This window comes from Rana temporaria, chromosome 1, assembly GCF_905171775.1.
Source record: "Rana temporaria chromosome 1, aRanTem1.1, whole genome shotgun sequence".
Taxonomy (NCBI): domain Eukaryota; kingdom Metazoa; phylum Chordata; class Amphibia; order Anura; family Ranidae; genus Rana; species Rana temporaria.
Window position 1 is genome coordinate 410,894,192 of NC_053489.1, and position 14,106 is coordinate 410,908,297.

A 14,106-nucleotide genomic window follows, 5' to 3' on the forward strand; every position below is an offset into this window, starting at 1 on the left:
AGCTAAATAGCTTCCTTTACCTTACTGCAGTCCTGGTTTCATGTCCTCATTGTTCGTTTTTGCTTTGATGTTGCTGTAATTCCGCTCTGTTCTGGCCACTTCCTGGTTGTCTGTTTCCTGATCACCACAGTACTGGGAGATTTCTCACTGTGGTGACTAATCAAGGAGGTGTGTCTAAAACTCCTCAGCACCAATCCAGTTTCGTTTTGCAAAACCTTCACTGCCCTCTATTGGGTCTTTGTCTCCGTACATCAGAGAACCAGGAAAAGAACCAGGAAACAGCATGCAAAAACAAAACTAAACTGTAGGTACATTATATGATTGGTTTTTATCTATTTTTAATCATTTTTAAAAGGAATCATTTAACTATTATGTCTCTATACCCTGTAAACAGTCATTTCAGCAAAAACATTTTTTTCCTTTAGTGACTCTTTAATGCATAGGTAAAGGTAAAAAATGTATAAAAAATAAATTGAGGTTTTAGAACCACTTAATTGAACGTTTCCAGACGAAATCTTCAACAAATATTCATCTAATTTTGTATCTTGTTTTATTCAAATTTATTAGGGTAGAAAAAAATGAAAAATTCTAAGCAAAATATAACATTTTAAAAATGTCATAAAAAAAAAAAACATAGCATATTTAATAAATAGCATACCAATACAACATGTGACAATAGAAATATAATAACAATTAGGATTCCACCAACCGCTAGTGTTCGTAGATTTCCTGCGTTAATATTTGTCACCATCATATCTCCTTAGAAGACAGCGGGCATGAGGAGGGTTAAAAAGGGCAGAGCTTAAGATCCAGAGCACTAGAAGCAGGCAGCTGAAACAGTAAAGTATGCTTCGATGATTTCTCATGCTGATGGAATTGCGATAAATCCTTCCTCTGTCTTTTCAAGGATTAATTTGCAGTGCCATATAAATCTGCTCTATGACAGTACATCACTAAAACTGACACAGAAGGTACTCTAGATGAACATGATCCAGTGGACTCATCTCCCCTTTGTACTCATTATTGCTTGCTCCATCAATTCTGGTGAGTGCATTATTTCATTATACATGTGTTTACAATGTTTTCAAGTTAATATGGCTTTTCTTCTGTATCTATGTCTGTTTAGCTATAACTTTAACTTTTCACAGCTCAAGCTGTATATTGATCCCCTGCCTTGAAGTAGTGTGTAGTGTGGAAGGAGTGTAATTGTAAGATAAAGAGATATTGTTAGTATATCACAGGTATGGGCAAAATATACAATGCATAGTTAGTATATATTGTACAGTGCTATAATATTATAATTGATCCTGATTGAACATTGACAAGAGAAAAGCCAAATATTCATCTTTAAATATACATAAAGCCCAATCACTAGAATCTCATATAAGCACTAATATGGTAATGTGATTTTAAAAGTATTTTTTAAAATGTTTAAATCTCATTGTAATAACTGTGATGTGAAGGTGTCAAACTAAGGAATCGTACACACGACCGAGTTTCTCGGCAAAAACCAGCAAGAAACTTGCTGGGAGATATTTTTTTGCAGAGGAAACCGGTCGTGTGTACGTTTTCGTCGAGGAAACTGTCGAGAAACTCGACGAGCCAAAAAGAGAGCAAGTTCTCTATTTCCTTGACGGGAATGGAGAAAGATGGCTTGTCGAGTTTCGACAGCCTAACAAGGAACTCGATGAGGAAAACGATGTATTTCGCCCGTCAAGTTCCTCGGTCTTGTGTACGAGGCTTAAATGTTGTTCAGTTTGGGTTTACATCTTGTGCCTTAAAGTTATACTATGGGTTTAGTGTCTTTTAACTATCATTAAAAAAAAATGCATGTATAGTACTAACTAGATTTTGAATGTACACATGTAATGATAATAAAAAGTGACTGTAAAATATAATAATCAATTAGTAAAATAGATAAGATATTAGTCATAGACCTTGGTGGACTTGCTTCAGCCTTAAATATTGTCTTGAGTTCCTTTTGCGTGGCCATCTGCATGTTAACTGTGTGCTGCAAACACACAAAAAAAAAATATTAAAAAAGGTGGCTTTATCACACGCAGAAAAAATTCAGGTCATGCTGATTCTTTTCTTTTTATTACGATTATTCTTTCTTTTTTATTAAGAAAACTAGGGTATATATCACATGCAGAAAAAAAAAATCAGGTCATGCTGATTATTTTCTTTGTATTATTATTATTATTATTATTTCTTTTTTATTAAGAAAACTAGGGTATATATCACATGCAGAAAAAAAAAATCAGGTCATGCTGATTATTTTCTTTTTATTATTATTATTATTATTATTTCTTTTTTATTAAGAAAACTAGGGTATATATCACATGCAGAAAAAAAAAATCAAGTCATGCTGATTATTTTCTTTTTCTTATTATTATTCTTTCTTTTTTATTAAGAGGGCATATATCACATGCCATAATTCCTGACTCTGTTCTCACACAGCACACAATCTAACCAACTGAGTGCGTCAAGCTTGTAATTGTCTTTACTAGTGTGTGAACATGGCTGGTCAATCACAGAGATCACCATTAGATAATTAAAAAATGTTTGGTCCTATAAAAAAAAAAACATGCGGGGTGATGGGGTGACAGGGTGGTCATCACGTCCTCCATATTTCCTTCCTCATTGGGTGCCAAACAAGGGTCACATGAGAGTCCTACCCAGGGGTAGGTTCTTCTGGGCTATGCTAGGCACTTTAAATAGGATTACTGCATTACACATGGGATACCTTTGCTGAAACAAATGACTGACATGAGTAAACTCTCTCGATGTACTAAATATCTTCATGGTTACTTGTGTATTTGGGAGGGGCACATGGAGCCCTTGCCCTCTCCACTACTTCACTCCCAGTAATGGTATGGAGCAGGGCTCAAGTCCTGCGGGAACGCGTGGGAACTGCGTTCCTGCACTTTTTTCACAGCAGGAACGCAGTTCCCTTTGAAGGACTAGAGCAGCCGAGCGGCCCGAGACAATCCTTCACTAAGCGGCGATGCCCAGCTCGAGTCACTGTCAGGGGCAGGCGAACCTTATTAATCCTTTATGTTACTGGCCGCGTCCTGTATATGGATTCATCGGGTAGTGTGCGGGTATTCCGTCACTTCCTTGACGCCGCAATGTCTCCTGGGAGCTTTTGTTATTGTTCCCAGGAGACATTGCGGAGGTCTGCCGCAATAACCGCGGGATTTAGAAAGAACTTGCTTTAAAAAAAATGCGGTTTAGTAATTATGCATATGAGCGTATCATTTGTTTTTTTAGGTGGGGGAGTGGATATTGGGTGGGAGTTCCCACACTTTTTTCCCCAGGACTTGACCCCTGGTATGGAGCCCCGCCATGCAGATAGCATACCTGTGTACATGCTGAGGGCCCCGGTGGTGCAGATCTATTCCCGTTCCTATGGGAGATGGATCAAGGCAGAAGGAATGCCGATAACATCTCCCTCGCAGCAACTGATGATGCAGGGGGATGCAAGGGTCCCAAATAGATCTTAAAAGGAAGATAAGCAGATATACAGCAAGTGTATAAGAAAAGTAGGTAGTATCATAAGGAGAGGTCGGCAAGATACAAAATCTAGCCCCCCGATCTCCGACATAAAATCTATGTATAAGAACACAGGGAGTTAGCTTACATCCCTATGTGTATCCTCCCTGCCTGGTGCGACCTGTAAGTCAGAAGTTACCCTGTTTGCTGCATAAGAGGACATTGTGCATATATATATATATATATATATATATATATATATATATATATATATATATATATATATATGCGTTGATGAAAGGAGGGGAGGGAGCAGGCTCTAATGATTGGCACCAGGTGCACATCACACCTATTGGCACCAGAGTGGTTGTCTCCCGGGAACGGAGTGCGCAGGGTCACCCCGCACCGCTTCAGGACATGGGGCATGTTGTGCGGAGTGACGTCACATGCTCAGAACCCGCCAACATGCCAAGCCATCCACGTCGATGGGCGCTGCTAACTGCACTTGGAGGAGCAGCAGCCAAGGTGGACCAAGATGGCGTCCAGAGGTCACAGGCACAGGAGGGGTCTACATCTCAGTAAGAGATGGCAACAAAAGAAGGTGTGTGTGTGTGTGTTCTCTCCCATCTAGTCTGTGTATATCATTACAGGCTGATGCCTTATTGGTTGGCATGGCATGGCGCTGATTGGTGGGCCTTCCTATTCCTGGTTAAGAATTGGCTACATCTCCATTTCCTATACTTTGCATAAGTCAGCCCCCTTTAATGCAAATCTTTGGCACAGACATTTGAGCGTGAGAGTTAACCTTGTAAGTAAACATTTTAAGGGAAATTAAGTATTCATGCCGGGCTGGCCACGGCCCTCATTGCATAACTAAACAAGGAATCCTTTGAAGTGAATATTTGTAGAACAAAGAGGTTTGGGTCCCATTGTTTAGATACACAATCTTTAGCACTGAATCGTCAGAGATTTCTGTGATGCTATCTAACACACCCACATTGATACAAAGCTAAATAAAATATATTCATAAATACAATATTTCACAACTATTAATGGAGATTTCACATAAACTCATAAGGCACCACTTCCCAACTGGGGCAGTATTAATCACTACCTGTCTAAAAACGTGGAGGCCACTAGTGAAGACCTACTCATGGCCTTCTAATAGCTTCCATACTTGAATGCAGATTAAAGCCTCGTACACACGATCCAACTTTATGGCCATAATTGTCTGATGGACGTGTTGTGTTGGATAATCCAACCGTGTGTATGCTCCATCAGACAATTATTGGCTGAATTAACGACAACAAAAGTTGGCAGTTCCTGCTCTGCAACTGTTGGGCAATAAATCTGTTACGTTGGTTTATCCGATCGTGTGTACACAAGTCCGTCCAACTAAAATCCAAAGTACAAACACGCATTCTCGGAACCAATGCTAAACATCAGACAACAATAGAAGAAGTTGCCCAAAGGGTGGCGGTAAAGAGCTAAAAAACCATGTGGTTTGGTGAAAATGTTGTGTTGTGTGTATGCAGAACAAGTTCACGACCAACGCCCTTCAGACCAAAATCCATGGAAAAGTTGGATGGAAGTCCAATCGTGTGTACGAGGCTTTAGAGTTCTGACTCTAAACATTGATGTCATTAGATCTGTACAACAACCAAGAAACTAGCTTAACTAAAAAGAGCTTATAAAAAGTAGTCTCCACATTTCCTTCAGAACAAGTTTCCTTTTAGTCTCCAAATGACCATTTAATTTACAGATAGGAATACACCATTTACAATTTTTTCCCACCCCTTGGGAATTATGCAAACTGTAACATGAATAACGTATAATGTCATTATGATGAGTAATTCAGTTTTTCTTGTGGCAATGTCCTTGCTGGTGTTGAATTATGCCCTAGGATTACATTTGTGTCTTCTTCACGCACATTTTTTTATCCTTTTAGAAAACTCAGCTGCAGAGAGGAAGGCTTTAGAGAGCATTATGCAATTTATACTTCCAGCAGTTCATATTTATGCTTTGTGGTGAAGAGAAATCATTTTGTAGAACCCTTAACGGCAGCAAAGAATTTGCTTTAAAATCGCCTACCAAAATCAAACAACTACCTTTTGTCCTTTTGTTATTAAATTATGTAATTATTCTGACTTTTGAAAAAGGGACAGAGGAAATTTGTTCCAAATCAGAGACAGTCCCTCGAAATCAGGGACAGTTTATAGTCTGCAATGTAAGCGAATATGACAGTGTGACACTATAACCAAGAGAATGATAATGAAGGATGGCTTCCTCACTGTATTTCAGAGGCTGCACAAACAAGGTTCTCATAACTGATCAGTGTTATAACAGATACATTTCTCAGTACCATCCAATCACAGGGACCTTATAAGAACAGACATGGTAGTCAATCTTTGTTTTTATAGAGTTTTGTGAGGGGAGGCTAGCCTAGGAGTTGGCAACTGGTCAATCACAACTTACACAGCAATCATGGTAAACCCTGCTGTGATGCCCCTCTTTTAGAAGTGGTTGCTACCTCTCAGGCCTCGTACACACGACCGACTTTCTCTGCAAAAAACAGCAAGAAACTTGCTGGGGGTTTTTTTTGGCCGAGGAAACCGGTCGTGTGTACACTTTTCGACAAGGAAACTGTCGAGGATCTCGTCGAGCCAAAAAGAAAGCATGTCTTCTTTTTCCTCGACGGCAATGGGGAAATTTGGCTCGCCGAGATCCTCAACAGCCTAACAAGGAACTCGACGAGCAAAACGATGTGTTTCGCCCGTCGAGTTTCTCGGTCGTGTGTACGAGGCTTCAGGCCTCGTACACATGATAGGATAGCCAGAGGACAACAGTCTGAAGGACCGTTTTCATCGGTCCAAACCGATCGTGTGTGGGCCCCATAGGTTAGTTAACCTTTGGTTAAAAAAATAGGAACTTTTAAAAGCTTTAAAATGTAACCGATGGACGCCTAACCGATAGGTCAAAAACGATCGTTAGCATGCAAAAGCTATCTAACACACCCACATTGATACAAAGCTAAATGAACTTTATTCATAATTACAATGTTTTACAACTATTCATGGAGATTTCACAGAAACTCATAATCAAGTCAAGTCGACGCATGCTTGGAAGCATTGAACTTCGTTTTTTTCAGCACGTCGTTGTGTTTTACGTCACCGCGTTCTGACACGATCGGTTATTTAACCTATGGTGTGTAGGCGTGACGGACCATCAGTCAGTTTCATCGGTTAACCTAAGACAACGGTCCTTCAGACCGTTGTCCTCTGGCTATCCTATCGTGTTTGTATGAGGCCTGAGACCTCAGATCAGAGGGACAATAGGAAATTGCAAAGCCAAGGAAAGTTCTACCTTCTCGAATCTATTGTGTCATATGACATATCCTAGGGGAGATCTGAGGAAACTTCCCTCACTCTGCCGAGTGTTGCTGCATCTGATGTCTGGTGAGTGATTCTAAAGGGTGGGGGGGGGGTGTATTTGTGCTGAGAGCAATTTTAGTTTTTTTTGGGGGGGGGGGTTTGGAAATGTTTGTATTGGAAGGTGTGTTAGTTAATCCTGACCTCTACACTGTGTGTTATGTAATGCTGGTCACTTTGCTTCACTTAGTACTAGCCTCTGCACTGTGCAATATATAGTATTGAATAAGTGTGGGGTGACAAGCGCAATCAAATGCACTAAACAGTGAACAACAGTGAACACTGATTGAATAAATACAAACAATGCTTAAGAGAATCAAGTGAAAAAATATTATCACTTGGTTCTCTTAACCACTTAAGGACCGGACCAATATGCAGCTAAATGACCCAAGGGGTTTTTACAATTCGGCACTGCGTCACTTTAACAGACAATTGCGCGGTCGTGCGACGTGGCTCCCAAACAAAATTGGCTTCCTTTTTTCCCCACAAATAGAGCTTTCTTTTGGTGGTATTTGATCACCTCTGCGGTTTTTATTTTTTGCGCTATAAACAGAAATAGAGCGACAATTTTGAAAAAAATGCAATATTTTTTACTTTTTGCTATAATAAATATCCCCCAAAAACATATCTAACATTTTTTTTTCCCTCAGTTTAGGCCGATACGTATTCGTCTACCTATTTTTGGTAAAAAAAATCGCAATAAGCGTTTATCGATTGGTTTGCGCAAAATTTATAGCGTTTACAAAATAGGGGATAGTTTTATTGCATTTTTATTAATTTTTTTTTTTTTACTACTAATGGCGGCGATCAGCGATTTTTTTCGTGACTGCGACATTATGACGGACACTTCGGACAATGTTGACACATTTTTGGGACCATTGTCATTTTCACAGCAAAAAATGCATTTAAATTGCATTCTTTATTGTGAAAATGACAGTTGCAGTTTGGGAGTTAACCACAGGGGGGCTCTGAACGTGTTAGGCTTCACCTAGTGTGTGTTTACAACAGTAGGGGGGTGTGGCTGTAGGACTGACGTCATCGATTGTGTCTCCCCTATAAAGGGGATGACACGATCGATACGCCGCCACAGTGAAGCACGGGGAAGCCGTGTTTACATACGGCTCTCCCCGTTCTTCAGCTCCGGGGAGCGATCGCGACGGAGCGGCTATAAACGAATAGCCGCTTCGTCGTCCCGGATCGCTCCCCCAGGGGATCCGACCGCCGCATGTAGCGGGGGGGGTCCCGATCGGACCCCCCACCCGCTAGAAGGCAGGGACGTACAGGTACGCCAATGTGCCTGTACATGCCATTCTGCCAACGTATATATACATGCGGCGGTCGGGATGGGGTTAAGCATTGTTTGTATTTATTCAATCAGTGTTCACTGTTGTTCACTGTTTAGTGCATTTGATTGCGCTCGTCACCCCACACTTATTCAATCCACAATTTTGGCGTTAGCACATATAGATTTGAGCAGCAGTTTGTTAGATTGCACTTTTATATTTAGTTTTTTATTTAGTTTTTACTTCATTATTTTCACTATTGGCTAGCGCTTAAGACACTTTTTTTTAAATATATAGTATTGACCTCTGAACTCTGCATTACATACCAATGACACCTGCACAGTTTGTTACATACTACTGACCTTTGTAGATTACATTACTTACTCCTGACCCCTTGCCTCTGTGTTACATAGTCCTAACCCCGAACTCTGCATTAATTGCTCACCCCTGAACTCTGTGTTACTTGCTCCTGAATGCTACACTGTGCATTAGATACAACTGACCTCTGTACTCTGCATTGCATGCTACTGACCTCTGGACTACTGAATCCTGCACCATACATTACTTACTCCTGACCCCTGAACTCTGCATTGCCTGCTTCTGACCCCAGCACTGTGTGTTATATACTACTGACTGCTCTCTGCGTTACTTACTCCTGACTCCTGCACTACGCATTACATACTCTAGATCCTTGCACTGTGTACTGCATACTGCTTACCTCTGGTTACTGGAACCATGTCCTGTGGTCTTATGAGACCAAGATAAACGTATTTGGTTCAAATGGTGTCAAGCGTGTGGTGGCAACCAGGTGAGGGGTACAAAGACAAGTGTGTCTTGCCTACAGTCAAGCATGGTGGTGGGAGTGTCATGGTCTGGGGCTGCATGCAATTTTTTTTATTGGATATGTTTTAAATGGTTAAAAAAAATGTTTTACTAAAAGAGTAGTTGATGCTTGGAATGGACTTCCAGCAGATGAAGTAGGTCAGTCAACAGTAAGTGAATTCAAACATGCTTGGGACAAACATAGATCTATACTCAGACAAAAAGAATGTAAATGAAAAAAACACATATAGATTTAAGAAAATGGATTCAATGGACCACTTGGTCTTTTTTCTGTTTCATATAGTAAATTGAAACCCAGATGCATTCAGAGCACATTTATGGTGGCTAAAATTTCATTCCTTTTTATTCCTGAAAATCAAAAAAAATATTTTTTTGTATGCAAGCAATATTTCCTCCACTCAAAGCTTTTTGGTATGGGGATATACTTTTTATTTTGATTTTTGATTTTTGATTTTTGATAGATGGACAGACCAATCTTCACTCAAAAAGTCCATGAACATAACCACTCATTCTTTATGCCCCTCAAGATAAAATAGTTGCTGCTCGACTTAGCTCGCCCTAGAAATCAACTTACGGTACATCTGATAGCAGAAAGCCTTAGCTTGACAGCACTTGATGTTCATTCACTTTTCATCTGTTGCTAAACAGCATAAATAAGTAATATGAAGTAAGCTACTTAACAGTCTGGTTTTGCAAGACAAAAGACTATTTGAGATGCTAAACAGCAAAAATGTTAGGAATTAAAAGATTTACAATAAATCTTAGTAAATGTTTAGATATGGAAAAGAAAATCATTTTTGAAGAAATACACATTTTATTAAACAGAATTTACTTTCATGTAAAAACCTAACAAATAATAAAAAAAAAAACACCATTATGGTTAAAATAAAAAATGGCAGACAATAACAATTACACAGAAATCTTAGTTTTTTTTTACGATAAGCTCACTTTTTTGTAACATGTTACATCAACATTAAGGCTGGGTTCACACTATGTGCACTGCAGGGTCCGGTGCGTCCCCCTTCGCCATTTCAGGTCTGATTTAGGTCTGAATTTTACCCTGAATTTGGATCTGAAAACAAAGCCAAAGACACACAGCACCCTTCTGCTGTGCGCTCCACGGCCACCCTGGTGTGAACCAGCTCCATTGAGAGCCGGTCGCACTCTCCTGTCATGTGAATTGAATGTGTAAAAGCAGCATTCAATTCGCATAAGTGTGATTCCAGACTCAAGGTGTAACAAGGTGTTACAAAAGCCTCCACAGCCCCCTGGCCCCCTGTTTTGATAGCGAGCGGGGGATCTTCTAAATGACTGTCCACCCAGCTATTTTATTTATTCATTCACAGTGTTCTGTGAATGTGAATACTACAAGTACTGTCAGCCTTTGCAGCTGTCGGTTTGTAGTTCATAATGACATACCAGGGTGCTGTTGAGCACTCTAGTAGTTCATGTCAGAGTAGTTCTTGTATCCCTATATCGGAGGTATAGCCAGACAGATACACAGAGAGTCTGCAGGACTGTTGCATTACACCCACTATCTGCTGATCGTGGGTGAAATGCTTTCCAGGCTTCTAACAAAAAAAAAGCATTTTTTTACCTGCAAAAAAATGTACATTTATTTTTTGTAAAGGTGAACTTATCCTTTCAGTCTACCGTGTAATGTAGTTTATTACCTGTTGATCCTGACAGTAGATCAATTATTTCCCCCCTTTCTTTAACAGGCCAAGCTGAGGAGCAAAAGTGTCAGTTGCAGTTAAGACAAACCATAAAACACTGACAAGTGTGTTACAATTAAGGATGAGCCGAACACCCCCCTGTTTGGTTTGCACCAGAACTTGCGAACAGGCATAAAATTAGTTCGAACACGCGAACGCCGTTAAAGTCTATGGGACGCGAACATGAAAAATCAAAAGTGCTAATTTTAAAGGTTAATATGCAAGTTGTTGTCATAAAAAGTGTTTGGGGACCTGGGTCCTGCCTCAGTATCAATGCAAAAAAGAGTTTTAAATTACTTTTTTTCCTTTAGAAATTACATTTTGTGCAGGGACAGTTCTAAACACGGTAAATATGCGCTACTTTACAGCTATACTATACACACCCCCAGGTACGATATTTAAATTAATATTTCACTTTTATTGTTTCACTTTAAGCATTATGAAAATCACTGCTCCCAAAAAAAACGTTAGTTTTTAAAACTTTTTTTTGCATTGATACATGTCCCCTGGGGCAGGACCCAGGTCCCCAAACCCTTTTTATGACAATAACTTGCATATTAGCCTTTAAAATGAGCACTTTTGATTTCTCCCATAGACTTTTAACGGTGTTCCGCGGCTTTCCAAATTTGCCGCGAACACCCCAAATTATTTGCTGTTAGCCGAACGAGCGAACAGCCAATGTTCGAGTCAAACTTATGTTCGACTCGAACATAAAGCTCATCCCTAGTTACAATGGTCAGCTTTTATATGATAAAAAAACATCTGCTGTATCTACTTAAAAAGCATTAGGCTTAAATTTGTAGACGGTATCCCATTGTTACGTTATATAGCCATACTCTGTAGCTGGGGCCCTACCATTAGACAGGGCTACTCAGGGCATATTTCTTGCTTTGTCGCCACCAAAACCCACCCAGACCAACTTGTCAGCCAATATATTCACATTTCTAATCCATTTCATCACACCACCTTATCTGGAATATGCAGTTCATTTCAGCACCAGTTCTCAAAAAGGATATCGGGCAAGTGGAAAAAGTGCAGAGAAGGGCAACCAAACTGATAAGAGGTCACCGGAGCTGAAGAACGGGGAGAGGTGTGTGTAAACACACCTTCCCTGTTCTTCATTGTGGCAATGTCAGTGATCGTCTGTTCCCTGATAACGTCCAGCCCCACCCCCTACAGTTAGAAACACATATGAGGTCACACTTAACCCCTTCAGCGCCCCCCTAGTGGTTAACTCCTAAACTGCAATTGTCATTTTCACAGTAACCAGTGCATTTGTATAGCACTTTTCACTGTGAAAATGACAATGGTCCCAAAAATGTGTCAAAATTGTCCGATGTGTCCGCCATTAGTAGTAACAAAAAAATTATTAATAAATTATTAATAAAAATGCCATAAAACTATCCCCTATTTTGTAAACGCTATACATTTTGCGCAAACCAATCGATAAACGCTTATTACGATTTTTTTACCAAAAATAGGTAGAAGAATACGTATCGGCCTAAACTGAGGAAAACTATTTTTTTATATATATATTTTTGGGGGATATTTATTATAGCAAAATGTAAAAAATATTGATTTTTTTCAAAATTGTCGCTCTATTTTTGTTTATACCGCAAAAAAAATTAAAACCGCAGAGGTGATCAAATACCACCAAAAGAAAGCTCTATTTGTGAGAAAAAAAGGACACCAATTTTGTTTGGGAGCCACATCGCACGATCGCGCAATTGTCAGTTAAACCGACGCAGTGCCGAATCGCAAAAAGGGGTAAGGTCCTTAACCTACTTAATGGTCCGGGTCTTAAGTGGTTAAGGTCATCACAGAGGACGTCTGGAGGAAAAGAGATTTCATCTCCAAATATGGTAAGATTTCTTCACAGTAAGAGCTGTGAAAATGTGGAACAGACTCCCTCTAGAGGTGATTCCAGCCAGCTCAGTGGATTGCTTTAAAAAAGGCCTGGATTCTTTCCTAAATGTACATAATATAACTGGGTACTAACATTTATAGGTAAAGTTGGTCCAGGGAAAATCTGATTGCCTCCCGGGGATCAGGAAGGACTTTTTTCCCCTGCTGTTGCAAGCTGGATCAACTGTGGGTGAAGGATTTTTTTTTGGTTGAACTAGATGGACTTGTGTCTATTTTCAACCTGACTAACTACAGTGGGGATCGAAAGTTTGGGCACCCCAGGTAAAAATTTGTATTAATGTGCATAACGAAGCCAAGGAAAGATGGAAAAATCTCCAAAAGGCATCAAATTACAGATTAGACATTCTTATAATATGTCAAAAAAAGTTAGATTTTATTTCCATCTTTTACACTTTCAAAAAACGAAAAAATGGCGTCTGCAAAAGTTTGGGCACCCTGCAGAGTTAATATCTTGTACTGCCCCCTTTGGCAAGTATCACAGCTTGTAAACACTTTTTGTAGCCAGCCAAGAGTCTTTCAATTCTTGTTTGAGGTAACTTTGCCCATTCTTCCTTACAAAAGTCTTCCAGTTCTTTAAGATTTCTAGGCTTAAATTCTGTGCCCTTTCTTCTCCAAACGTACCTTTGCTCATTCCGGCCAATAAGTTATATTTTAACCTCATCGGTCCACAGAACTTTTTTCCAAAATGCATCAGGCTTGTCTATATGTTCATTTGCAAAGTTCAAACGCTGATTTTTGTGGTGAGGACGTAGAAGAGGTTTTCTTCTGATGACTCTTCCATGAAGACCATATTTGTTCAAGTATCTCTTTATAGTGGAAGAGTGTACCACAACTCCAGTGTCTGCCAGATCTTTCTGGAGGGATTGTGCAGCCAAACGTGGGTTTTGAATTGCTTTTCTCACAATCCTGCGAGCTGTTCTGTGATATTTTTCTTGGTCTTCCAGATCTTGCTTTAACTTCCACTGTTCCTGATGACTGCCATTTCTTAATTACATTCCGAACAGAGGATATGTGAGCGTCAACTATTTTCAGTTTCAGTTTTCTTTCAATAGATTTTTATTTTTCCAAATATAGAATACAATTACAGTATGACCAAAGGCCGTGTCTACAACATCAAAACATTCAACAAATAAGGCAAAATGTCAGCAACAAGGCCTCAACCGACTTCATATTGCCCGATTGTAGGCTGATTAAAGGAAATATACGAGCTTGCTAACAGGGGAAGGGGAGGAAAAAAATGAATATAGTAGTCACTCGCTCAGGGGAGTCCTACCTGTCCCGGGCACCCCTAATGGGATCATTCTGTGCCCCGGCCAGGCCCCCCCCCCAATCCACCCCTCCAATAAAAGCATACGTAAGAAAATTAGTGGGTTCGAATTTGACTTCAGTGCACTTCTAGCTCGTACTTACGAATTC

General features: G+C 39.9%; 1 protein-coding gene across 2 annotated transcripts in view; it reads left to right on the plus strand.

The window, feature by feature from the left end:
* The first annotated feature begins 791 nt into the window (after positions 1-791).
* Positions 792-14,106, plus strand: part of CHRNB3 (cholinergic receptor nicotinic beta 3 subunit) — a 74,294-nt gene continuing 60,979 nt past the window's right edge. The window contains exon 1 of one of the 2 annotated variants that reach the window (XM_040324435.1): positions 792-1,044. In XM_040324435.1, coding sequence (XP_040180369.1) covers positions 981-1,044 — 64 coding nt within the window. In that variant the 5' untranslated portion in view covers positions 792-980. The remainder of the gene's footprint in view (positions 1,045-14,106) is intronic. The other variant, XM_040324417.1, reaches the window with a different exon arrangement.